At 39.0% G+C, this 26328-nt stretch overlaps 1 protein-coding gene across 5 annotated transcripts; it reads left to right on the top strand.

Annotated features, from left to right (window-relative positions):
* The first annotated feature begins 373 nt into the window (after nucleotides 1-373).
* prom1b (prominin 1 b) lies at nucleotides 374-26316 on the top strand. Of its 5 annotated transcripts, XM_073464848.1 has the most exons (28): nucleotides 374-1073; nucleotides 12179-12240; nucleotides 13185-13211; nucleotides 13309-13514; nucleotides 15467-15587; nucleotides 15688-15751; nucleotides 15858-15947; nucleotides 16728-16945; nucleotides 17048-17122; nucleotides 17234-17297; nucleotides 17452-17460; nucleotides 17607-17766; nucleotides 18424-18576; nucleotides 18711-18834; nucleotides 19003-19106; nucleotides 19231-19315; nucleotides 19443-19589; nucleotides 19924-19995; nucleotides 20679-20771; nucleotides 21613-21666; nucleotides 22001-22081; nucleotides 22420-22488; nucleotides 22808-22897; nucleotides 24024-24139; nucleotides 24642-24707; nucleotides 24866-24958; nucleotides 26113-26147; nucleotides 26263-26316. In XM_073464848.1, exons 1-26 carry the CDS (start codon nucleotides 803-805, stop codon nucleotides 24933-24935), a joined length of 2691 nt encoding a protein of 896 aa, XP_073320949.1. In that variant the 5' UTR covers nucleotides 374-802; the 3' UTR covers nucleotides 24936-24958; nucleotides 26113-26147; nucleotides 26263-26316. The 5 variants fall into 5 exon arrangements, with proteins under 5 accessions (XP_073320949.1, XP_073320957.1, XP_073320965.1 ...); XM_073464856.1 differs by lacking the exon at nucleotides 17452-17460; XM_073464864.1 differs by lacking the exon at nucleotides 13185-13211.
* The last annotated feature ends 12 nt before the right edge of the window (nucleotides 26317-26328 follow it).

Raw genomic sequence — 26328 nt, forward strand, 5'->3', positions numbered from 1 at the left:
ACACAGACAGACAGACAGAGAGAGACATGCAGAGAAAGAGAGAGAGAGAGAGAGACAGAGAGAGAGACAGAGAGAGACATGCAGAGAAAGAGAGAGACAGAGAGAGACATGCAGAGAAAGAGAGAGACAGAGAGAGAGACAGAGAGAGAGAGAGAGAGAGAGAGAGAGAGACAGAGAGAGACAGAGGCAGAGAGAGAGACAGAGAGAGAGAGAGAGAGAGAGAGAGAGAGACAGAGAGACAGAGAGAGAGAGACAGAGAGAGAGAGAGAGAGAGACAGAGAGACAGAGAGAGACAGAGAGAGAGAGAGACAGAGAGAGACAGAGGCAGAGAGAGAGACAGAGAGGACCCGGACAGGTGATTGGACCCTGGTGTCGCGCGCCGCAGACGCTGACGGTCACGTTATTCTTGGGCTTTACGTGCACGCGAGATTAGCATCCAGCCGTTGAGCGGCAGGGTGAGAGCGAGGACACCGAGATAACGAGCTCATCGTCGGCCGCCGGTCCCCTGAGTCGTCGGAGATCCCCGGGAAGATGTCCGAGCTGAGTCCGGACCGAGAAACCAGGAGTTGACGGCTGCTAGAGGCTCTACCGGCGGGTGTGCAGCTTCAAAGTTTCCCTTGGTTGTTTCTGAGCGGCGGGGATTAAACCACCGAGAGGGACAGGTGTCCTCTCACGTCAGCGGCGCTTCTCCCCTCTCCATCCCCCCCCCAGTTAGACTGTAGTACGACCGGGGCTCGGAGTTTTTATTTTCTCACTGTTTAATTTTCTTTTTTTTTTCGGACAAAGCTGGACTTTCTGAGCCATGTTGTGGACAAGGTGGCTCGTCCTGCTGCTCTGCTGGGGGGCCACAAGCAGCGAGCGGCAGGCGGATGAGAGGGAAGGTTTCCCGGCGGAGGTCCGGGCGGACTCCCGCAGACAGCGGTCCCCTCCACCTGTGGAGCCGCTGGACTTTGGGTTTGTACCGTCGGCGGTCTATGATACCCACGCTTACTACGAACCAGGGGCCGTGGGGATCCTCTTCCACATGGTCCACGCTTTTCTCTACGTGGTTCAGCCGAACTACTTTCCCAAAGGTGAGATTATCGTCACCCCCTCCTCCCCCAACCCCGGTCCTTATGTCTTCATCTCTTCTGTGTCTTATTCCTCTCACACAGGAACATTGTCATGATTTACACCTTTTCTTCGAGATAAAAGTCATATTTGATAAAAACACACAGCTCAAATTTGTAATAAGTTGGCTAGCTAACCCTTAGGCTAACGTAAACTGTGTGACAGGTGTTACGCTAAATTTTGTGACCCTTCAGATTCAGTGACCTGATTAGCAATTTTAGCTTTATTGTCATTGAAAATGTTTTCTAATAGCCACATACTGTTTTTGGATGGCTGTATACCAAAATGTATGAATATAGGGTCATAATTAAGATGATTATATGATAGAAAATAACGTAGAAAAAATTAAACAAGAGGAAAAATAAAATAAAAGTAAAGAAAATAAATGTACGGTACCTGTCTAAGAAGTGACAAAACGACAAATGATGGTGAAAAGCATGAATGAAATTGCATGTTATAAACTGCTAAAAAAAATGTACTGACAGGTGTATCAATATTAAAATATGACCATGTTGATATAAACACTGCACAGAAACTGCATCACTGCATTGTAAAGTATGAATGAGCAACACAATGGTATGATCTGTATTAAGGGGTCCATCACGCTGTAAGGAGGAGATGGTTTTGGGTGTATTGTAATACTGCATGATGCCAGTGTCCAATGCCAATGTAATTATGAGTTTGGGATAATAACAGCCAAAACTGTGACCAGTAGTATATAAGTCTGCTGTAAAGCACTAATACCTCATCAGTTTTCTGCAGAGGCTATAAAAATAAATCTGAAAGTAAATGGCTCCAAACCTGGGGGTTGAGACTAGGGCTGCACAAAACATTTTTTCATTGTCAATTAATCTGTCGATTATTTTCTTGATAAATTGATAGTTAATTGGTCTGTAAAATATTTTTAAAAAATGGCGATCAGTGTTTCCCAAAGGCCAACTTGACATCCTCAAATGTATTGTTTGACCGCAACCCAAAGATATTCAGTTTAACTGTCAGAGAGGAGTGAAGAAACCTGATAAAATTCACGTTTAATAAGCTGTAATCAGAGAATTTGGACTTTTTTTTTTCCTCATTAAGAAATTGTTCAAACCAATTAATGAATTATCAAAATACTTGGCGATTAATTTAGTTGTTGACAACTTATCGGTGAATCGTTGCAGCTCACTCATATTGTTAGAAGTCTTTGATGAGTCTGGAAATATCTTCTGAACAGCAACAGTGTTGTTAAAGGACCTTCCAGGTTCTTCAAAGATCACCAGGTATTTCTTTTTTCCAAAAGCAAGGGTGTAATAGAGGTAATACAGAAGTAAAGAAACCAGAAAATATTCACATTGAAAAGGATGGAATCAGAGAATTTTTACTTTTTTTCGCTTAAACTTCCTCAAACTAGTTGGCAATCCATTTAATAGTTGATAACCCAAGATAAAACTGAGTGGGTAATAGATAAAAATGTTTATTTTTCTTGTCATTTTTCCTCAAATTTGAGATATTTTGTAAAAAAGTTTGGTATTTTCAGATCTTCAGGCCTAAAAAAATGCTTCAGTGGAGGCAATCTTAGAAGGAAAACGAATAACCTTAACCATACCCTGTCACATGCAGACATTGCTTTGTTTTAAGGCGTCACAATAATTCATCAAGGTTGAAATCCATCTTGCCTCACAACTCTGACTGACCTGTTTTTACGCCACAAACTAAATAACAAAGTCCAAAAAATGTTGAAAATCTCAAAGAGACCGCTGCAGCAGGAATTATTTGCACACTGCTGCAGTATCTGTCTTCTCTCTTCAAGTCTAAATCTGTACCACATCATAGCTGACTTCACACATGACTTCCAAAACACACTCCCCAAGTGGCTGCCCCTAATTAAAATGCTGCTAGGTCAAAAGAGCATGTGCACAGGGGGACTACATGCATTGGTGGCATGTGCTTGTTGAGCCCATAAACCAATATTATGAGCAGATTAGTGGGATCAATAACTATCATAGCTCATAAATGATCCTCTCAGGGCCTGTGCTTTAACATTATTGAGGTGATTATAAGGTGATCAGGTTTGAGTCATTATATACATAGTGAACGTTGTTTGCCTGGCTCCCTGCGGTGTAGTGTAGTAACCCAGTCATGGATATAAAGCTACAACCAGCTACAGTGGTTTGTTTTTGTGCTACATGTCCAACTATGAGTGGTCACGTTGGAGGATGACACAGTGCAATAGGATTGAAGGTTTTAAGATGCTGCCATTTTGGTGTCCAGGGTTAGGTCCGCTGGCTGGTTAATCAATTAGCAGATCAGCGATTAGGGGAGGCTTTCTCTGTCACCTGCATCACCGCATAATACCTTAATCCACTGCACCATATGCTGCTACTGCCAGGGACTTTTCAGAATGATTCACTGTCACACACGCACAGGTAGAGACCACCTTGATGTCAGGTCACACACTCCCACATCACATATAGGCAAACATATTCATATTGCTTAAGTGATCAAACACATACCTCAACGTTAGGTATAACACTGTTTATAGCTGTTTATTCAAGAGAATGAGATTTGGCAGGTTAAGCTGAACGTGATCCTGCCTACCCTGCCAAGTCCTCCTCAGAGCCACAAACAGGGGTTGATAATTTTACACACAAGTAAGTTAAGTTGGTGGCAGCAGATTCAAGGAAAGCCATCAGTCCTGTTTGGAGTTCAGTGGGAAAAAGCAAAACAAGCACCTTCTTATAAAGCATCTGTGAATCAAAAACCTGAAAAGTGATCGTTATGAACGAGAATTTGTGCATGGATACTTGAATGGCCTGAACATGTTTGCTACGACAGAGGAACACTATTAAACTTAAATCGGCAAAACAAAGTCTCATCATTTGAGTTTTTTACCTCTTTATTTAGCATTATGCTCACCAATATAGTTTAGAAGCCAAAATTGTATTCAGTGTGTACTAAGTCATGCTTGAGCAAAAATCTAAAGAATTCAAGTTAAAAATAGTGAAAGTGAAAGTTACTCATATGAATAGTATTTGTACTTCAGTAAATGTCTTCAAGTAACTAATGTTAAATGTACTTTAATTATCAAAAGATAAAAAGATAAGAGATATACTGTGTACTAGTGGTCGACCAATATGGCTTTTTCAGGTCCGAAACCGATCATTAGAAATCAAGTGGACTGAAAAACAATATTCGGGATCAATATTTATTTGCAGCATAGAGTCAAAATTTTGAACAACCAGTGATGAAATAAACCTAAGTACAATTTACCCAAGTACTGCTCTTAGGTACCATTTGAGATATTTCACTTGAGTATTTCCTTTTTCTGCTACTTTATGCTTCCTCTCCACTACATTTAGTTTATTATTTTATTTTATTTTATTATTTTATTTTAAAGGCTATTAATTGTGACATGTTACCAATCAGATATTGTTGTAGGCCGGACATCGCGTAGGAGGATGTAGCATTAGAGACAAAGTAGCACATTTTTAAATTTGTTTATTTTATCAGCAATCTGACAGAAAAATCTCAAATACCGATAATCAGAAAATGCTGAATATCGGCCCTAATAATTGGCCAGGGCCCATAATCGATCTACCCCTGCTGTGTACTATAGGTTGCCTGATTATTGGATGTGATGTTCAGAATCTTTCCGATTATCAGAATCAGTGGTATTTTATCCAATTGCAGATAAAGCAAATTAATTTAAATATGTGCTACTTTGACTCTGAATCAGCATGCAGTCTGCAATGTGACCAGTAACTTTATTTATAAAAAAAATATAATGGAATTAAAAGTACAATATTTACCTCCAAAATGTAGTGGAAGGGCAAAATAGCAGAAAATGTGAATACTCAAGTAAAATACAAGCACCTCAAGTACTTGGGTTAATGTACTTAGTTACCTTCCATCACTGGTATATGTAGCATGCCTGTATGCACTTTTATGTGTATAGGTAGACAAATATTTACTCTCTTTTCCATGATAACAAAAGCTAGGCCTGTTTAGGAATGTAAGTTCAAACTGCCTACACAGACATGCAGACTCCCTGAGTTGCCTGTAGTACTTGTTGTTTTGTAATGGTTAACTTGGTAAGTGTAGCCTTTTCGAAAAATTTCAAGCTGTTGTACTGGTTTATTGAGATCTGTACATCCTTGCTGATCAATGTCCCAATCGGCAGCTTTTTAATTGTTTTTGTCAGATCAGTTGTTGATAAACATGTGGTTTAACATTCTGACTATGATATGCTGTCTACACTGTGACTTATGGGTAATAGTAATTTAATAATATGTTGGAAAAATAAAAGCTTAAAAACCAACCAGGGTCATTTAGAAAAAGAGGAGACAGTACAAAGAACAGTATAATGTAACATTAACCACCACAGAAAACAGGTTTTGGACATATTGTAGGTGATAACTTAAAGCATTTAATATTAAACAATATTCTGTCTAATGAAAAGAGCTCTTCACTCATAGAAAAACCATTTATATGACTACAAATCCATACATGCTCCCCAAGCTGCTTCCCCGGTTGGATGAAAAATTAAACACAACACAGGCTCAAAGTAAGATAAAGGTAGTTTCCTCTATAATTCTTATTATAATAGCTGTTTCTTTTAATATATGTATGTATAAACAGATTATTTGTATTGGAATTTTCTGAGGATCACAGATAGACTCCATCCTATCATCAAGAATCAGCTGTGTATATTTTTAATTGTATTTCATTGATTTACTTTTTTTGAAATTTTCTTTCTCTTGAAGTGTTGCTAACTGAGAGGCACCCAACAGAAGGAAACAGGGAAAATGCATCATTAAACTGTACAAAAGTGTTGTCATATCAGCTTCGATACAATACCTTTAACAGTATCAATAATTTATATAATATATATACATATATAATAATTTAGTAAAAGATATATAACCAGGGTTGGCCATTGCAGATATGACTTTTCCTTTCATGGCTAGTAGCAGAGAACAGCAGAAAGACTGTATTTAAGATTAAATGTGACACTTTTATAGAAACTAGTGCAAATAGCTCATTACATATTCAGAAGCGATCCGTATTGATATTTTGATATTTTTGACCAGACTACTGTACAAAAGTTTTGCAAAAGGACCACTGAGAAAGCATGAAGATAAATACTAATGAATAAGATAATAAGACAATTAGTTCAGTTTAATTAAGGTTTTACTGATGAGGGTTGTTTCTCTCCAAATGTTGTTTCTCCACTGAAAGAGTTTGGGGAAAAATAGAGGCTTGTGTGCTACATAAGCTCATCTGATCTCAGTAGAAAATGCTTTAGATCAATATTTAGGTTAGGGCTGGGGTTAGGTCATGGGCAGCTTTTGCAGAGGTGACTCGTTGGAGTCAGGCTAAGGTTGAGTTGTAAATCTCAAATGAATGTTAGGGAGGCGGAGGATTGGTTTAGTTGCCTTGTCAGATCATGTGTCTACGTTTGATCCATCGCACAGAAATTAAACATCTAAAACTATGGCACAAACTATCCAAAAATATTATAAATGTAATGAATTTTTCAGGTTTTCAGTAGACCTGCTTAAATTTGAGTGTCAACAGAAAACTACAGAAGTGATAATGAGTGCTAAAGTCATCACTGGTTCTTGATGGGGTGGCACTTTTCCTCCTCTGGGCTCATTCACCCCTCTTTACAAATCTGTGTGTAGGTTGCTTCTATGGTGAAGAAACATTTTGGACTCTCTCGCCATGAGCAGGCAGTGTCTTATCCCTCTGCTACACACAGGGTAGATTAGAGGATTAGCATCCACAGGGCTAATGCTAACACTGTGCAGCTACCACTGCTACAGATGGCACTGTCGCACACACACACACACACACACACACACACACACACACACACACACACACACACACACACATATGTGCAAGCACATACAGGCATGCACACATACACACATGTACTGAAAGTGGGTCATAGTCCTAGTATTTGTCTGTTTGCCTTAATTACTTGTTTATCAGGAAGCAAATGTCTTAAATGAGATCACAGTCAAGAGAAACCCAAGTTAGTTGTCTGATAAGGATGTTTAAGACTAGCTCTATCTCCAAAAAGTCTAGTTTATCATGAATGGTTATCAAGAATCTGCCCAAACAAAGTAGAGAAGGAGCCCTGAGCTTCTGTATAAGACTTTGTACATCTTACATTACACCTACCATTCATCTTTCATGCACTTATGTCTATGTGTATTAATAAAATAATTTATCCTTTCCAAGCAGGGATCTTTCAGTGTTTTATCTTACAATGTTAAACTGGACAGTATAAACTCGTGGTGTATGTTTAAGAGCTGAAACAAGACACACATTGATAAATTACACTATGTTATTTTTATTTGCATACACACAAGATTGCATAAAATCCAGATAATAAAAATATAAGAGATGTGTACAGAGAGGTCAAGAAGCTACCAGCCTTATACAAAGGACCTCCCCTCCCTTACAGAAAAAAGGACTATCATAAAAATGAATATAACGTAATTTGGGAATATGCAACCAGAAACTAAATGACAACAAGAAGCACACATGATAAGCAGAAATACTTACCAGTTATAGACAATGATGCATAAAAACATAGAAATGCATAAAAAATGAATCAGCCAGTTGACAGAACATTGATGAGCAATAATTTTAAAGATCAGTTAAATGTTTAAGCAATTTCTTGATGATAAAATGACAAAATTTCACTGCATTTTCACTATTTTCTGATATTATAATATCAAATATAATAGACCCAAACCCTAAACCCCTCAGTTAATCAAGGAAATAATTAATTAATAATACAAAATAACTGTTAACTGTTGCAGTGTCTTGTTTGTCTTTATATATATGTTTTCTTGTGGGTAGTGTCTAAAGAAGTGTCTGGTGCAATTGGGGGGAAAAAGACAGACCACATAATCCTCTTAGTTGTTTTTGCTTCAGCTCACAGTGTCACTTTCTTAAGCTCCTTGCCAAGAAAATACATACTATACTTACAGTCTTGTGTAATACTGAGAAATCCATACTGTTCTGTTTGCATTATTTAAAGTAACAGAACGTAAGTGCTACACAACTGTGCTTTGGCAAACCTGACACGACTTATGTCGTAACACCTTTTGAACTGTAGCCCACAACGTCAATTCCTAAATGTTGTGGCTTGTAGTAAAACCTGTCGTAAAGCAGTAACTCCATTGTCTTTCAAATTTTAGAGCCACAATCACACTTTTTTTCCCCATTGTTTTATAAAAAACATTTTCAGTCAAGACCATGTCTTTCCATATGCTGTCTCATGGTTACTTAGGCAGTTGTTCTATAGCTGGGCATCAGGACCCCTCCCTAAAGTCACAAGATAAATCTGAGAGGCCACAAAAATGGTTAACGGCAAAGGAAATAGAACGTGTTTCTAGTTTTTTAGTGGGTTTTCCTGGATAGTTCTACCTATTCACGTCTCAGAAATTCCTTAAATAACACAGCTAATGCAACGTTTCATTTTAATGGTTGATGAGCCAAAGAAAACATGAAAATATAGCCAGTACTGTACTTTGTAAGCATAACTGTCTAAATATATCTTTATAAACCAGTAACTCTACCATCATCACACTATTCCCCTGACTGTCTTCAGTTTTCTTTTGTTTATTTTCACTGAATGTAATCTTAATTTGTTCCCCAGTAGGGTAGCTGGGATTTAGCTTGCTTCCTCCAAAGGGAGTTCAAAGTGTAAGGTCAGTTCAACTGTCCAGGGAGCTAGAGAGACTCTAAACACTGGCAGAGACTGATAAATATGGTTTGTTGTGTGTTGTGGATGTGTCGCTGAGAGCGTTGCTTTACTTTAAATGAGGTGTAGAGTGTCAAAAGTAGAGGTGGTTGTTGGGTTGCGTAAGGCTTCGTTCACACCACCCAGTAATCTCTCAGAGCAGGTCAGCGTAGAGGATTGTGGTTGCCTATATTTACACGTTGCAGTAAGAGGGTTGTAGTTTCTGACATGTATATATCACAACAACTAATTAACAGTAGTATCTGATGCTTGTTGACATTGTTTAGTCTTACAGTGGCTTACATGGACCTGTGTATGTTCACTTCACCTAGTTTAACTGAAGTAAAACATTAATAGATCCAGCTGTGATTCTTTAAAGGCCTTTGGTTGTGGGAGAATCAAGAGACACACACACAAATGTTCACTAACTACAATGATAATAAAAAAGTTGGTTTATCAAAGGTAGTTCTTCACATCAGACACCACAAACTCAAAAAATGTCACATTTTCCGTGCAGAAAATGTTCTTATGTGTTAGTAAAAAAAATCAGTTCCGCTCCCTGATTTCGCAGTGGACACATTTAGTTCAAGTGAGGCAGTGGTCTCTTCATCCTTTCGGGTCTCATTCTGATGGTTGTTTATCCCCCCTCTTCCTTTCGTTTGCAGTAGCTACCTCTTATACTGGGTCACTGAACTAAGCTGTCTAAGCTTAACTGCCCTCCATGGCTAATGCTAACTAAGTAGCTGAGCAACAGCAGGTGGCATCGACACAACGCAGATGTTCTCATATGCTGCATCTGCAGAGTTAACAGAGGTCAACGTCGTCACCCTACATGACATTCTGAGGTTTACTGCACGTGAACCGGTTTGATAAAAACTAGCTAGCAGAGATCTGAGAAGAGTAAGGCAGCCGCCATCGCTGCCTCCCAGCCCGAGGAGGACGATGGTGTTGAGAGGATTATCCATATGGTCACAAAAGATATCCAGAATCTCAGATCCTTTTACTAACCAGAAAGGCTTTACTTTCACGTTTTTACTTTCACAAATTGCCAAAACTTTAAAGTGTAAACTGCAAAGCTCACGTGATTTAGAGGCAGTAGATTTACAGCCAATCACTAGTGCATAAAAATGTATTTTCAGTCCAGAATATTTTTTTTTAAGAAAAACATGATTAAAATCTGGATAAATTAATAAATAAATTAAAACATATTTATTACCTGCCTGGCTTTCTGAGCAAAAGAGGATTTAACAGTTATTCCAGAGGAACAAGGTGCACCTCACCTTCCCTCCGCCATTTTGAATTCGTGATGCCATATCTCAAAATGACAAAGAGATTGGGACATGGTACTCCAACTTAAATGGTAAAAATGGCTTCCAAATATCTATCCACTATATCACTATTCATGAAAGGGTTCAATTATATCTTGATATTTTTAGGTTTAATCCCCATACACGCTATAAATCTCGATATTTTGAAATCTCCTCAAAATTACTTCCTAAATGCGAGGACTGGGTGACATCCACATACCTGGATATCAATACTGCAACAAAAATGTAGGGGTGACTATTGGTACTTTCACAACATGTTGACACAACGAGATTTTTGATAAATAATCATCAGTAATGTAGATGTAATGACTGATAGGGTAAAGGCAAGTATTAGCACAAGTAGAACAGTCTGTTCAGCTGAAACCAGGAAAAGACAACACTTACTCCATACCACAACATAACAATATCCAAAATCTCTGACAACAGTCTAATTTCACGAATTCAATAGTGATATAATCCCCAGCCCTAATAGTCAGTAAGAGTACTTTAATTCATCTAATTTACTAGAATATTTTAAAAGTGAGAAAACAGAAAACAAATCTGTTGTCATTAGATTTCAGTTACATGTGCTTTCTCACCTTACATGAGGCTCAGCAGGTGTGCAAGCAGAAGGCAGAACAGACACAGAGTAGTTATGTGTGTCTGTGTGTGTGTTTATGTGTGTATGTTCACGTGTGTGTCAGCTGTGTCAGCATCCACATGCTAAACTGGCCTCCATCTGCTTGTCGTGTGCAGTGGCACCTACTGTACCTATCTGATCTATTGCATGCTCTCATATACTGTATCTAATAAAACTGGTTAAGGTGCATAAGGTGCAGTAATATATTTCTTTTAGCGGTAAGGGAGTGATATAGTGGGTTAATTAATAATAATAATATTAATATAGGCTATGTGTGTTTAATATAACCGAGCCTTTAAGTTCTTTGTTAAGTTTCTATGTGATAAAGCCTAATCCTCACTTTAATTTACATTCTTGAATTTACATTCTTGAATCACATATGTCCATGCAATGTTTGTTCTGTGGACTAAAATAAGAAGGCATAGAAAAAGAGATGTTTGTCTTGTCATGTCATTAAAGGCTCCGTTATATAAGGTATAGGTCTATTGTGTGTCATATGACTAAGCCTACAATTAAAAATATTTAATCCTATCTCATAATATATCAGACTTTGAACCTTTGTCTGCCTGCTCATTCCTGTGTCCAAGGCCATTTGTTTATTTAAAAAGATCTAGGCTGTTTAATTGTTCTGTATGGGTTTTTTGGCCATTTTGTTGAAAGTAACTAAAAAGTAGTGTAATAAGTAATGTATTACTCTATGCAGACAGTAATATTGTAGCGTAATATATTACTTCAAAATAAAGGTAACTAGTAATATGTAATATATTGCATTTTTAAAGTAACTTGCCCAACACTGAGTACAAGTACCTCACAATTTTGCAGTACTTAGTTACATTCTATAATCTATAGATTTACTCATTTGTATGTAATGTGTTTTATCTGTTTACTGTACGTTTTAAAATAAACATACTGTATGTAACATGTTTGTATTTGTGTGCATGTCTGTGTGTGTGTGCGCACGTGTGTGTGCACACGCATGTGTGTGTGCGTGTGTGTTTGTGTGAGGGAATCGGTGTTTACCTGCTGAGTAACAGCATGTGTGAGTCACCATCCAGGTAGGCTTAGTGTTGGCTGACCTATATAAACACAGACAGCTGGACAGAACCTTAGTCCTCATTGGCCGTCCGGAAACGCTTCCGCGGGACACACAGCTGTCAGTTACATGAGGAAATACATTCACAGTACTGTCATCGGAAATTAAAAAATGAATCCACGTAATCTGTGTTGTCTGCTCATGAACAGATACAGATAAAAGGATTTTTCACAACAGCGTAGTATGCTGACTTTTGCACAAGTGATAATAATTCTACGGGACATCACTGTGGATTAAAAGACTTGTGTGTTTTGGTTCTTACCTGTCTGTTTTGTGTTTTTCAGATCTGATTGTTAGAGTGATTCAGCAAAACATGGGGGGAATCAAAATAGAAGAATGGAGAAAGGTACGTTGATTGAAGTGATAATTGAGCTAAACTTAACATTCTCATTGCAATGTAATGATACTCTACCCAGTAGTGGTGAACTTATCTGTTGATTTAACAACTGTGAAAGATTATGTTCTAAAATAAATGGACCTTTTAAATAAAGAAATTGTATTATTATCATATTTTCTTTTGCCTTATAGTGTGTATCATTTGAAAGAAAGAAAGCAGGAAAAAGATTAATGAAATGTAACATGTAAAGCATTATTGCAATATTAAAGCTGGGGTTGGTAAGAACGGAGTTGGATTTGGCTGCACTTTCTCTTTCACTCTAGTCTGCAACTAGTTCACTAATAGCTATAGCAATATATCAGCCTGGCCTTGTGGAAGACTCATGAGACACAATGCGCTCATGGGCAGTTCAGATGAAGACATCATGATTTTAATTGTCAATACATAATCCACAAGGGTTCAGAAAGGAGGGCATAACAAATCTTATGAAATCATCAAATCAAAGACTACATCTTAGTCTTTCTTACCCTCAGTTGTGCATAAACTGCAAGTTAGGAACTTCCTTTTTTTCCTTTTTATTGGCAGAGTATTTGTTCTATTGATTGCTGTCAGGATGTTCAGAAATTATTTTTACCAATATAACAAAAAATGCCTCTAAAGTAATTTACCAACCCAAGCTTTAAGTATCTCAAGCTTTGTAAACAGTAAGAATCACTTAGATCATATCATGGTTTAATTACTGTGAGGTTTGGTAAACCCTTGGTTTGAATTGAACTTGTTAGCAGTAATTTGACCCTTTATAGTAAATTTTTCTTCCTTTTTCTTCCTTCTTCTCTTGGCTGTCACATTGACCCTGCTTTGTTTCTCTTTTTTTTACCTCTTGCTTTGGCTTTGTGTGTGTGTCTGGGTGTTTTTCCTGCATGCTTTGGTGTGCCCTTGCTGTGGGGAATCAGCCAGAAAATGTGGTCCTGCTACTACAGGTAAATTCATCATAACAGTGTGCTGACATCTCACATGAACACTACAGTGTCATCATTGAGGGGGGATGATGATTGTCTGAATCCTGTCCTCCCGCAGTGGATCTACTACGAAGCAGGATTCCTCATATGTGCGACCATCGGTATCGCGTTCGTGGTGCTCACCCCCATCATAGGCATGTGTTTCTGTGTGTGCCGATGCTGTGAGAACTGCGGAGGGGAGATGCACCAGAGACAGAGGAAGAACTTCGACTGTCAAAGAGGTTTCTACACAGCTTCGCTCATCGCCACCTCCATCTTCATCATGTGAGTCGTCATCATCTTCTTTTCGGTCTTTATCAACTTGTTTATCATCACTATGAGAATTGTTGTGTGAGATTCTGTAACTGTGCTGGTCTTACAAAAAGTTACCTCAACATGGATATATTTTCAGATATAGCAAAGCATGTCTTGCCAAGATCCCAAAGCAACCAGTACAAACATGTTTTTGTTTTGTTTTTTACCTCTGCCTCTTCACCAGAGCCATTTGCAGCTTTTTATCCGACATATTCCCGTTAGAAGTGACTATATTAGCGAGGGTGGTGATTGAGAAAACAATTTAAAACCTGCTGTATCACGTATATCTGCAATCCTGAGTCTTGTGGTTTCCCCTTTGAATCACAAATACAGACTACTGTTACCTGGTGGTATTTCCTCTCATGACTTTGCAGTGTGTTTAAGTGCAACCCAGTTGGCTGAGACACAGGCAACATGAGGCAACCTATTCTTTGATGTCGGTTAGGTGTGCCTGGGCATTGAGTTCCCCTTTAACCACATCTGCTCACACTCAGACTGGATGATTCGTGCAGTTTACCTGCTGAGGAGGAGACAGGTGCTCAGTCAGAGAAATAGGATCCAAACTCTGCAGGACAGTTAGGTGTTACTGATATCACTTGGCTGGCTGTGAGAGGCCTCTCTGCATGAATGAGTGCTTTCACATCACAAACACGCATGCTCACGCACGCACAAACACACATATGCACATATGCATACAGTACAGTACATAAAGCACTTTGTGGCCATTTGGGGATGTGGAGATATTATGTGATCAGGGTTTTGTTATTATGATTCTTATATAAGCCCTCACACAGAAGATTCTTTCTTTTTCTCCTTCTATTGAAAGTCAGTCAAATCTTTGTTTCAGGCTGAGTAGAGTAAAAGAGATCAGTTATCAGGCAGGTAAATGAAATACGTTGAAAAGGGGTAAAACAAACCAATTTCAGGAATAACACTAAAGTGTCACTGCAATAATGAACGAAAACACAGCTGTAAGCTTGTATGTCATCATCTCGGTACCTTGACTTCATTACTCTTTTCAAAACAGTGAATTGTGACAGCATGATCCTACTTTATTACTTCACTACAGTAAGTAGTACACTAAATGCACAGTATCTCTTGAGGTAAAACATTAAAAGTCATTTTCGCTGTTAAATCTTTTCTTATCACACAGGAGGTGGATCGTAGAGAAAGACAGATGCCTTACAACAGAATTTTAAGGTAGCAAGGCAGTGAGATGGGATTTTAGAAAAGTGGCTAAAAGTTTGTTACATTCATTGACTGTACAAGACGCACAGTCGAGTTTTTGCATGGCTCTGATGCAGCATGAAATCTGCAAAGTAAGTAGTAACTAAAGTTATCAAATAAATGTAGTGAAGTAAAAAGTGCAATATTTGCCTGTAATGGAGAGGAAGTATAAAGTAGCAGGAAACAGAAATACTCAAGTAAAGTACTAGTACCTCAAAATTGTACTGAAGTATGTTAGTTGAGTAACTGTACTTAGTTACATTCCATCCCGGGTTCTTGCACATCAGAAAGTGTTATTAAAAGGCATGTAGGATCAAAAGCTCTCTCATCACTCAATCACAGTGAGGATTGAAACATTGATAATAAAAAAAAAATATCAGTACAAATGATTGGCAGTGTGCAGTGTGTTCACAATGACTCCTCTACCTGATTACACTCATCCAAAAGGAAAAACAGAGAGAGATAGGCAGAGAAAGCTGTTTCATGTTTTGAGACTTCAAAATCCACATTTTAAGATAGAGATATTAAAGAAAATGTAGCTGATAAATGTGATTTTCAGTTCACATATGTCTGAACTCTCAGTGGTGACTTGGGAAGCCCATGTTAATAACCATGTTACCATGCTGCCCTCTGGTGGTGAATACTGCTCATTGTGTTTCTTTACTTCACTGACCCTGTGTATGTGTGTGTTTCAGTGTGGGAGTTCTGATTGCCTATGCTGCGAACCATAATGTCAGCCTTCAGATTAAGAGCACTCGGCGGCTCATTAACACCAACATGAGAGACATGAAGACATTTGCTAACAACACACCTGCGGTATGCACACAGACACACCTACATTCCCATGTAAAAGACATTCACACTAAAATTCATGCTTTGCACCGCTCCAATGTGCAATGTGTGTTTTCTGTTGCAGCAAATTGAATACCTGACAGCCCAGTACACCACAGCAAAGAACAAAGTCCTGTCAGAGCTCGACAGTAAGTTGAACTCAGACTGTTTACATAATGTACTTGTCTAATGTCTCACACTTTGTTTGCCTGTGGCTTCCTGTGTATTGTCTGATCTTTCCGTGTGTCCGGACAGACATTGGACCTTTGCTGGGTGGGAGGATCCACAGTCAGCTCGAGAAAGAGGTGGTTCCCTCACTGGACACTGCGCTGCGTATGGCAGGAGGTAACATACGTCATCATGCCATCGCTTTTTATATTACCTCCAGTTTGGTTTAAAAAGCTGAGACATACTGTAGTATGTAGGGATGATAATATTTATTTCACAGGATTATTTCAAGAATAAACCTCTTAAGCGAAGAGCCATTTTGGTTACATTTAGTTGTTTTTATTATGTGTCTCAATAATACTTTTGTCATGTTGAATGTTACAACAAACTGATATTGTGAAGCACTCCCTATTTTGCTGAACCGAAAATCAAATTGCAACGTATATCTAATCCTTATCTCTGTGAACTGTTTCCACATTTATAGAGCTATGTTGCATGCTTCCTATTTACAATCAGCTTCCTCCCTTGTAGTTTTATCACTCAGTCCTGGTATGTCTTTTAATGCCACATCCTCACCATTTTTTCAACTTTCCTTTTTCCTCTCTGATTCCTTTACATTTCCTTTTATTAAAGCAAAAGTTGAGAGTTCCATCAAAGGTAATTACAGCTGATCTGGGTTCAGTGTTTCAGTGCTCGTGACTGGGTGTCAGTGGATCCCAGGTGTTACAAATACTATAGATCCTCATCCTGAATCACTGTTATGCCCTGTAAAGAGTCTTGTTGGACTGTGGTCGGTGTAATCATTGTAAGCTGTGTTGTGGTTGCCTGAATTGTGAATGTATATTAATATAAATCCCATGTGGCACACCAGGTTAACAATACAAAACAACACACTAGTGTAGATTTTGTTTTTAAAAAAAAAGTCAAAAGCTAACTGCTCACTGCTCTCTCCTGTAGCCATGCGGGAGACCAAAGAGGCCCTGGAGAACGTCAGCTCCTCCTTGGAGGTTCTTCAGGAAGGGACGGGGAAACTTCAGGCCAGTCTATCAGAGGAGCGGGCGTCTCTGTCCAACACCCTGTCAGACCCCGCCTGCACTAATGGAGCTGTCTCTCACACCTGTAACACCATCCGCTCCACGCTGTCCCAGCTGGGAATCAACGCTGACTACTCCAATGTAACAAAAAACTCAAGATAGTCTGACTCATGAAGTGGGAATCAGAGCCTGGAAATGATAAAAAGCAAGAATTTTAATATCCCTTTTTTCTCTTTTTGTCAGCTCCCAGATGTCAGTCATGCCTTGGCCAATGTCAACACCGTCCTGAAAACAGACCTCAGCAACATTATACAAAAGGTGAGTCTCTGTCTCCAGCTCATCGTCATCTTGTCACTTTCTTTCTCAACCATCATATTAATACAAACACACCCTGATTAAACCCTTTTCTCTCTTACTGTCCTTCTCCAGGGTTACACATCCTTTAATGACACACCAAAACTGGTTAAAGAACAAACTAAAAACATTGTCTCAGGTACACAAGTGTGTGTTTACTGTATGTTTTTGTTTTTAGTTGACCTACAAATTAAGCTGTTTTCCTTTCCTCTTTACAAAGTCCACTGTAGTATTTCACTTTCATATTTCTTCTTCTCCCATGTTCTGCATACTTGTGAATGATGAAACTACAGCTCTACCGCGTAAGTCCTGCTTCATCCCTTTTCACTTTCTGTTAGACCCCCCTTTCTCTATTTTGTCCTCTCTGACAGTCCATCTAGTTTATATAGACAAAATATCAATAATTCATGTTGCTTTCTGATTTTTTTGTTTGTCTTTTTCTTTGTAGGAGTAAAAGGCATGCTGGATAAGATTGGCATAGAGATCATTGGCTTCTCCAAGATGTTCCCAGTGGAGGCCTCTCTGGCCAATTTCACTATTTTCCTGAATGATGGACAGAAAAATATTGAGTCTTTTTACCCACAGATTGACCAGATGGATTTCTACAGGTAAGTGCATGTGTTGTTTGTCTGCCTACACGTATTAATCAGGTTGTTGGAACAAAAATCTGTCCCATTATGGGAACATACTTTTTTGCACAAATTTGCACCACCAAGATCAAATAATTAGTTAATGAAGCTGTTATTATCAATGTGAAATAGCGGCTCGTAGTGATAATCTACGGCTTCCCTCCGCTTTATGGAGCTTTGTAGTAAATTCCAGCGAATTGTTTAGTTGTTCAGCCCACAATTTCACTGTTCTGCTTCAGCAATAAAGCTCTAAAAGCCCACTTTACACTATCTGCTAAGCACCAAACAGCAGACAGACACAGTTTGCAACTAGCTGGTGAACACAGTGGAGCATTTAGCTACTAAAGAAGCAGATATTTCTCTCAGAAGTTGGTGGATACCAAAGAAGAGAGCTAAAAGAGTGAATATTGGATTCATCAGGTGGCCAGAAACACGACTCATAACATAAGCTAATATTGCTCTATAACGGCCATTGTTATGTATGTTGTGTTCGAAAAGTGGCAGAAAACAGTCAGTTATTGCGGTAAAAAGTTGAAATTATGACAAGGTTATGGTTAGGGGTAAGACTCCAGTAAATGAATGTGAATTAATACAACATTCTCACAAATGACAACAGTAAGTGTGTTTGTGCTGCAGGTGGATTGGCTGTGTGGCAGTGCTCTGCATGGTCGTTCTGGTTCTGGCCTTCAACATCCTCGGACTGCTGTGTGGCACCTGCGGCTACGACAAGCAAGCTACACCAACAACGCGAGGATGCCTTTCGAACACCGGCGGCAACTTGCTAATGGCGTACGTTCCCATGTCAACACTCTAACCCTTGTAGTAAATAGGGAGTGATTTCAGGTAAAAATGAAGGCTGGAAACTTAGACTACAAGATAACAGATGTTATGTTGTATGTGGTTTCTGTCTCTTGCTCTTCCAGTGGGGTGGGCTTCTCTTTCATCTTCGCCTGGATCCTGATGATGATCGTCACCGCTTTGTTTGTTGTTGGCGGCAACGTGGAGAAGCTGGTGTGTGAACCGCTGGCTAACAGACAGCTGTTCAAGGTACAGAATACAAGCTCTCTCCCCTCCTGAATCATCTTATAGTCTTTACTCTCCTCTCTGCTTCGCTCTGCGTTTTTCTTGGCGAGAGTTTTATCTGAGCAGGATATTGGTACAAAACAAACAACACTGTAGCTCTGTGCTGATGAATATGCATGTGTGTGTGTGCAGATCATAGACACACCATACCTAGTTCATCCCGCCAAGAAGAACTTCCTTCCTGGGATGCTGTTTCAGAATCCAAACATTGACTTGACTTTGGGAAGCATGTACAGGTAATGTGCAGATTTGCAGATTGTTTCCTTTATTTCCCTCAATTCTTTACAATCACTTTTTTTAATGTTTGGAATAAAGAACAATACATTTTAAGGATTAAACCATACTGTATCTGTGTCACAGGGAGTGTTATGAGAACAACGGTCTGTACCATGCTCTGCAGCTGGAGACCATGTTCAACATCAACTCATTCCTCAACAGAACTGTGGTAAGTGTCAGTTTCCTGTGTAGGAATTGATGATTGTACATACAGATTGATGAAAAATATGTGTTAGTGCCACACGATGAATGACTACCGGGTAATTGTGAGTTTTGCAATGCGTGTTTCACAACAGTACAACAGGGATCTGGCCAAAGTGTTTGACAGCGTGCAGGTCGACCTGCAGGACATCACACTGCTGGAGCAGGCCGGCAGAGACAGCCTCATCAACTTCGCCAACTCTGGAGTCGGACAGATCGACTATGAAGCCTACTTGGTTGAGGTAATGTGTGTGTGTACAGTACCGATAACACATTGTGGGGACAAAAAGCAGCTCCCCAGAGTAAACTTATGGGCTTATTTTAGTCAAAGTTAAGTTAAGCCTCGAGGAATTGATCTAAGTTAATATAATGTCCCCGCAGGTGACAAATAGAGACAGTGTTGTTCCCTTTGAATGGGATTGTCGCTCCTTTATTTTAAAGTTATTATAACAAACTAAGATATCAGGGTTAGGTCTGAAATGTTTCTTTTTGAGGTTCCAATGTAGAAAAAGATATTTTAATGATTTATAATTCTAATACTCCCAGTGAAGTTTACTGTTTGTTTTGTTGTTTTAGGTCAATAAGGGAGTCACTGCCGTGGATCTCCTGTCCTTCTCTAGTGACTTGGAGGCTCAGGCCGACCAACTGGTGAGTGTCTTTATTTTACCAAAAATTGCTTTGGATTAACTGAGGGTTTAGAGGATAACCACACTGCAGAAAGTCATGCCTGTTAAAGTACATTGAGTTGACTAAGAATTTGACTTAGATGAGGTATATTTGTCAGCTGCAGGAATCTATTCAAGTTTAACTTATGCAGCTAAAGTACTGCCAACTTCCTAATTTCCCTTCAGATTGTTCATATGACTGGTAATAACTTGGATCATTTGATTCAAGAGGTTTTTGTGTTTTTCTTGTTGGTTTGCGTCTCTGTGCTCATTTAAATTCGTACTGGATTACAGGTTTAGGACTGTAGGAATGTGATATACAGTCAGACAGACAGCCCCTCTGGAAAATTATTTCGCTTTAACCTCGGTGATCCTGCCTGTCGGTCTGAACAAGCCGCCCATTCAACTTGAACACACGCACACATTTATGGCACATGCATAGTACATAGAGCAGGAAGTGTGTAATTTAAAGGCACATGGGACATGGCACATAAGGATTAGTGTGTGTCTGTATATCTTAGGAAGGAAAGAATAATAAATCATTGAGTCAATAATCATTAACTAATTATCTTAAAGATTTTAATCGTCTAATGTAAGTTATTGTAGCAACTAATGACATGTAACTGGAATAAACTACTGTTTTCTTTGTACTTTGTTTGTTTACAGCCACGTGGTGCCCTGGAGAACGCACTGAAAGGACATGCAAGCAGTATCAGACAGATTCACAGAGAACAGGTGGTTCCTATGGAGCAAGCAATGGTAATTACATCCTAGACACCTAAACAACAAACACACAAGAAAATACACACAAATCCTCTTCTGTTTCCTAAAAAACCCTTTTTTTCTGTTGAAAAAGTAAATGAACATACAGTTTATTACTTCAAGATACCCAACTAACTAATAACAGGAACAATTTCATACAGAATCTTGAAGCAAAGAACATTTTCTAATTTGGTTTTCTCAGATTTGCTCATAACATTTTAAGGTTTATTGTAACAGCTGATATGGATAATTGCATATGACACTGTATGCCTCAAAGCAATGGACATAATACTGTACCTAATTTCTAGCACAACTACACAAAAAAACCCATTTAAAGGTGAAATATAGGACAACCACTGCTACTAGATATCACACTGGAGCACCAGCATCTTGGAGCACATCAATTGTGTGCTCTGTGTGCTCAATAAAGTTGTTGTTGTTTTTTAAAGTGGTATTTGAACACACACTGCTAATGAAAAGCAGATTTAACCATGAAATTAGTCAGTGCTGATCAAATATGTATCAAGATTCCTTTACTGCGTTTCCTTTTTTTTCCTTTTTATTATAGGCTGAAGACATAACGTTGGTAAACATGTGTCTTTATTAGCTGCTACCTTAAACTTTCCTTGTGTTTTCTTTTTCTTTCGTCATATGTTGACAGAAATATGTCAGAGCGCGGGTAAGCCTCTGTTGATATACAGCAATGTGACAGTGTGTGTGTGTTTGTCGTAGCAGTGTTGTTAATGTAATGACAGCGTTGACGTGATGGGATAGTTGTTGATGAGTATTTCAATGTGCATTTACGCTTTGTTTGGTAACACTTTGTCTTCTCACACAGAGTACACTGAGTCAGAGTATCAAGCAACTGCAGAGGACGTCCAACGACCTGCCGGTGAGGAAACAAATGGACAAAAACACTCAAGTTCAACAGCACTGATATACTGTTACACTATACTGTTATAGCAGTTTATACAGACAGTTTATTTTACTTACAGATAAAGACAAGAAAAATCAACAAGACTTGAAACATTGTAGGATGTATTGGAAGGTCATGACTTATTCCATGTCCTTTCCACACCTAGCAGCTTTCTACCTGAAATAACACCTTTATGAACCGCTGACCTCCACATGTGCTCTGATCAACTGGAGTGAACCATCATATAAATAAAGTCTACTAAACAGCTATCTTTGTGTGATGAGTACAAATGAATCTCTCTCCCTTTTAGGTCAAGGTCACGAATATCCTGAGTGCCATCGATGCAGCAGAGTACCTCATCACTCACAACGCCTCTCATGTGGTGAAACAGGTAAATATTACAACAAGCAGATTTATATGAGCAACACAGTCTGTCACTAACTCTGCACATACTGCCAGACCAGTCATTCAGATGAGAATATCTATTATTTTATCTAAAAACACATTTTTTATCAATTTGCCCTAATTTTGAATAACGGCACTTAAAAATCTAAGCTTGAGTAACCTGAGCAGAACAGCACTACAATGGCAAAACATTAATGTGGTCTTATTTGATACTTTGGTGTGAATATAAGCATCTTTAGAGAAAACTAAGACAGTTCGACCAGGTCACTCATCCCCTACAGACTGCACATTGACTAACACATTGTCTTCTTTGTTGTTTTATAGGAAACAAAAGGCTACGTACAGAGCTTGGTGGGATACTTTAAACAGTACACAGACTGGGTGAAAAACTCGGTGAGTATACTTCCTATGACACGATATATAATTCACTGGCTTAAATTATATTAAGGCTTAAAGTCATGCATAATTAAGATCATGAATGTTTTGAAGCTTTAGAAGAAGCCGCTTTAATTTAAATCTGAAGTCTGTAATATGAAGGTTGAGGAGAGATCAGTCAGCAGGAACTGAACTGCACATAAGTGAAGTGAATCTTTCCACTGCTGCACACAGCAGCTTCTGGTTTTACATTTGACGTCACTCATACATACACTGTAATCTATACTTTAAGGTCTTTCCGGTGATTATACCGTATGTGTGTATTTTCCCCCTACAGTTGACTGCAGAGGTGGCCCAGTGTAAACCCATTAGTAACATTGTGGACAGCATGGAGATAGTGGCGTGCAGCTTCGTGCTGGATTCGGTGGTAAGGCACCAGAACACTGTCATTATCTGTGTGCGTGTGTGTAAAGCCGCTGAGGTGCACTGATTCATTTCACAGCTGTATGTACAGTACATCATGTTCCCCACATGTACAGTATTTGGTTTTCAACTAGAAACATAAACGGCTCTTTGACAGTTCGAGGGAGCTCTGGGTTTTTGGGAGCGATGAAGACTGTGGAGTCAATCGGCCACACGCGTGAGAACAGTATGTTCTCAAGACTCCGACACACACACACACACACACACACTGAGATGAGATAGAGGCTGTTTCCAGACAGGGCGGGGAGTTACATACACATAGATTCCTCACTGTTTTCACTTCAGCTCTGAGGAGCTGTAAAGTCTCATATTTACATATCAGCTATATATCATGCACGTAAGTTTGTGAGTTTAATGAGAGCTCCAACAAGCCACAGACTGTGGTCGATATAAACAGAAAATGTATATACATATGAGTGCTCCAGCAGAGTCTGCAGACAGTGTGCATGTGCTGCATGTGTGCTCACGTGTTTGTATTTATATGTTCTGCCCTATTTAGGCCTGTTAATGTGTACATTTCTTGTGCATCCATGTGTATGTGCCTTTGTGTGAAATCTATAACGCTGCAACTGATGGTTATTTTAAATATCATTTCACCTAAAAGTCCAGTGTGTTGGATTTTGGGAGATTTATAAGCAGAAAGGAATATAGTATTCAAATTATGTTTTAATTATCTTAAAAATGTGTACTTTATACTTACGCTTCAATACTTTTCAAAGTAAAATATCGTATCTTCTTACTGTCGTACTTTCCTCTGACAAATGTAGTTACTTTATTGATTTAACATACAGCAGAAAACGTGATAAGTAAATAAATTATGGTGTTAATTATCTTAGATATCATAATATAATTTTTTTTGCAAGTACCAGTTGTCATCTCTACAACATTGTCACAATTGATATCAGTCCTAGCATTTATGAAGTTCTTTTGAGGAGATTTCCAAATGTTGGGGTATATATTATGTTTTACAATATAGCGTAGAGGTTTATTTTGAGGCTACATCACCCGGCCCTGTTCAAAGGATTTCTGGAAAAAAGTGTAAGAAAGTTCCTGTAAATGTGTTTTTCCAGAACACGTTCTGGTTTGGTCTGGGAGGCTGCTGTATCCTTCTGATCCCCAGCATCATCTTCTCCATCAAACTGGCCAAGTATTTCAGAAGGATGGACACGGAGGACGTCTTTGAAGAGTGAGTGCAAACACACGTCTTCTGCTCATACTTTATAGCTACAGACAGACATGTTGTTAGTTTTGCTCCTAGTTTTTCTGAATCTTTTCTGTAGATCAAAAGGAAATTAATTAATCCTCTTCTTTCCTTCTCTCTGTCACCTTTTCCTTTTTCGTGGTCTTTCCTCATATTTTCTCCTCCTGTTTTTTTTCCGTTCTCGCTCCAGCTACTCTTATCCGTGGCTTGTTTCACTTTGATGTATGTCTGCTATCAACGCTTCCTTTCACACTCTTCTAAGTGCCCATTCCCTCTTCGGTATGGGACATTTTACGGCTTTGGATCGTCTTCATACGGTTTCATCAGTAATCACGTGCATGTCCTTTCTCCCTCTGCATGGATCTTCATTTCATCATCTCCTCTCTTTCGACTTCATTTCCGTCGCCCTCTTTGGATCACTCCTTCCATTACAACGGAGTCTTCTCATTCTCTTTCTCACCTGTCCACCCTCGCTCTTGTGTTGCAGTATGGGTAATACAGGTAATCATGGTGAACAGGTGTGCGATATCCATGGAGACCTCGCTGTGGTCAGGTATGGCAGTGTCTCTGCTAGCTTGCATGCCGCGGTCTTAATTGGTGGAGGGGTAATTTTGTCTGTACGACTGAGAGTTAGTGAAACATTTTCTTTTGTTTGTAAGAATCCCCATTATGTATGTAAGTACATGTGTGTGTCTGTGCGTGTACACGTAGCTCTCCCTATGACGACACTCTGACCCGGTTCCCTCGGGCCTCTGCTCCCCCGAGCTACTCCGTCTGGTGACCCAAAGGAACCTTGTCGATGAGGTACTGATCGTCGCTTAAAACTTTCCACTAACCCTCATCTAACAACGTCAACACACAAGTAAAACCATCTGAGAACCAGCAGACATTTGATCATCATCAGTCCGACTTCATCCCGGAGATTTTTATCCTCTTTCTATTTTTTTCTTCTATGTATATTCTTCATCCTGCATCCATCACCGTGGCCTCTTTTAACCGCAGATGAAAATTTTCTTTGTGAGTTGGATGCAGCTGAAGACTTAAGTCAGTGGAAGTCAGATATGACTGACTGACTGATTATTGTTTGTCCTTGAATGTTGTTGACATTTAGGAGACGTCCTGTAGGGCAAAGACGTGCTATTGCATGCTATTGTGTAAACTGAAGTGATGTCCTGTAGGAAATTGAGTTTATAAACAACGATAAAACGTGCACAAAAATATATAAATATAGAGCTAGACCTTTATTTTAATTTTATTTTTTTGAGATGATCCGCAACATTTCTTCTATCCTGATATTTTTGCTACACAATTGACTATAATACCTAGATCACATGCTGTTTCCTAACTGCATGTTCAGTGGGTGACTAGTGTTGATGGGCTGTGTCTTTGTTGGTTGGTTTGTAAAACAAATGACCAGGGGCGGAGCTGAAACAGTTGATGTGAGCTGTAGTGTTCCTGGTAAACGCACCGACCTCTTTGGCAGGCAGAGCAGGCATCATCATCTGTATCAGAACTGCAAGAATAACCAGAGCTATACTACGAGTCAACAGTTTAGGTCAAGCGTAGAGAACGCAACCAAAAACGGCAACGATTCAGAGGCAGAGAAGGATTTGCAAGAAAAGCAGTGGGATCCATAGTTACACGACCAAACCTTGTAGAATTCACCGACTCGTACCTTGGATATAGAAAGTTTTGGCCCTAAAATATTTTTTATCCTTTGACCTCCTTGTACATCTGCAGATTTTTACACTACAGCTTTTCACAATTTGACAGTTTTGAGAACCTAATGTCTTGAATTTTAAGTCAGGCTAAAAAAGGACCTCCTGCTGCTGTATTTTTACTTGCCTTAGACTCAATTTATTATAATAAACACGCTGGGTTTTCTGAAAATAACTACTTCTGTAGGTCTTCCCAATAAAGAAGCTGATGCATTTATGTCATTTTTTGTTTTTCCACAGCGGACAAGAGAGCTGGAACTGATATTTCCCTCGTGGTAAGTGCTCATCTGTCTACTCTTCTCTTTATCTTAGCTCAGGAATAATAATAAAATTAAAAAATATATGTGGATGATTGTAGGTTTTTTCTGACATGGCCTTTGTCTGTTCTAGGACCACTGGACTTTCCAGCTTTCATTTCCAGATCTTGAAACATTTCCAAGAACCAAAGGGAAGAAC

Source organism: Pagrus major, chromosome 1, assembly GCF_040436345.1.
Source record: "Pagrus major chromosome 1, Pma_NU_1.0".
Taxonomy (NCBI): domain Eukaryota; kingdom Metazoa; phylum Chordata; class Actinopteri; order Spariformes; family Sparidae; genus Pagrus; species Pagrus major.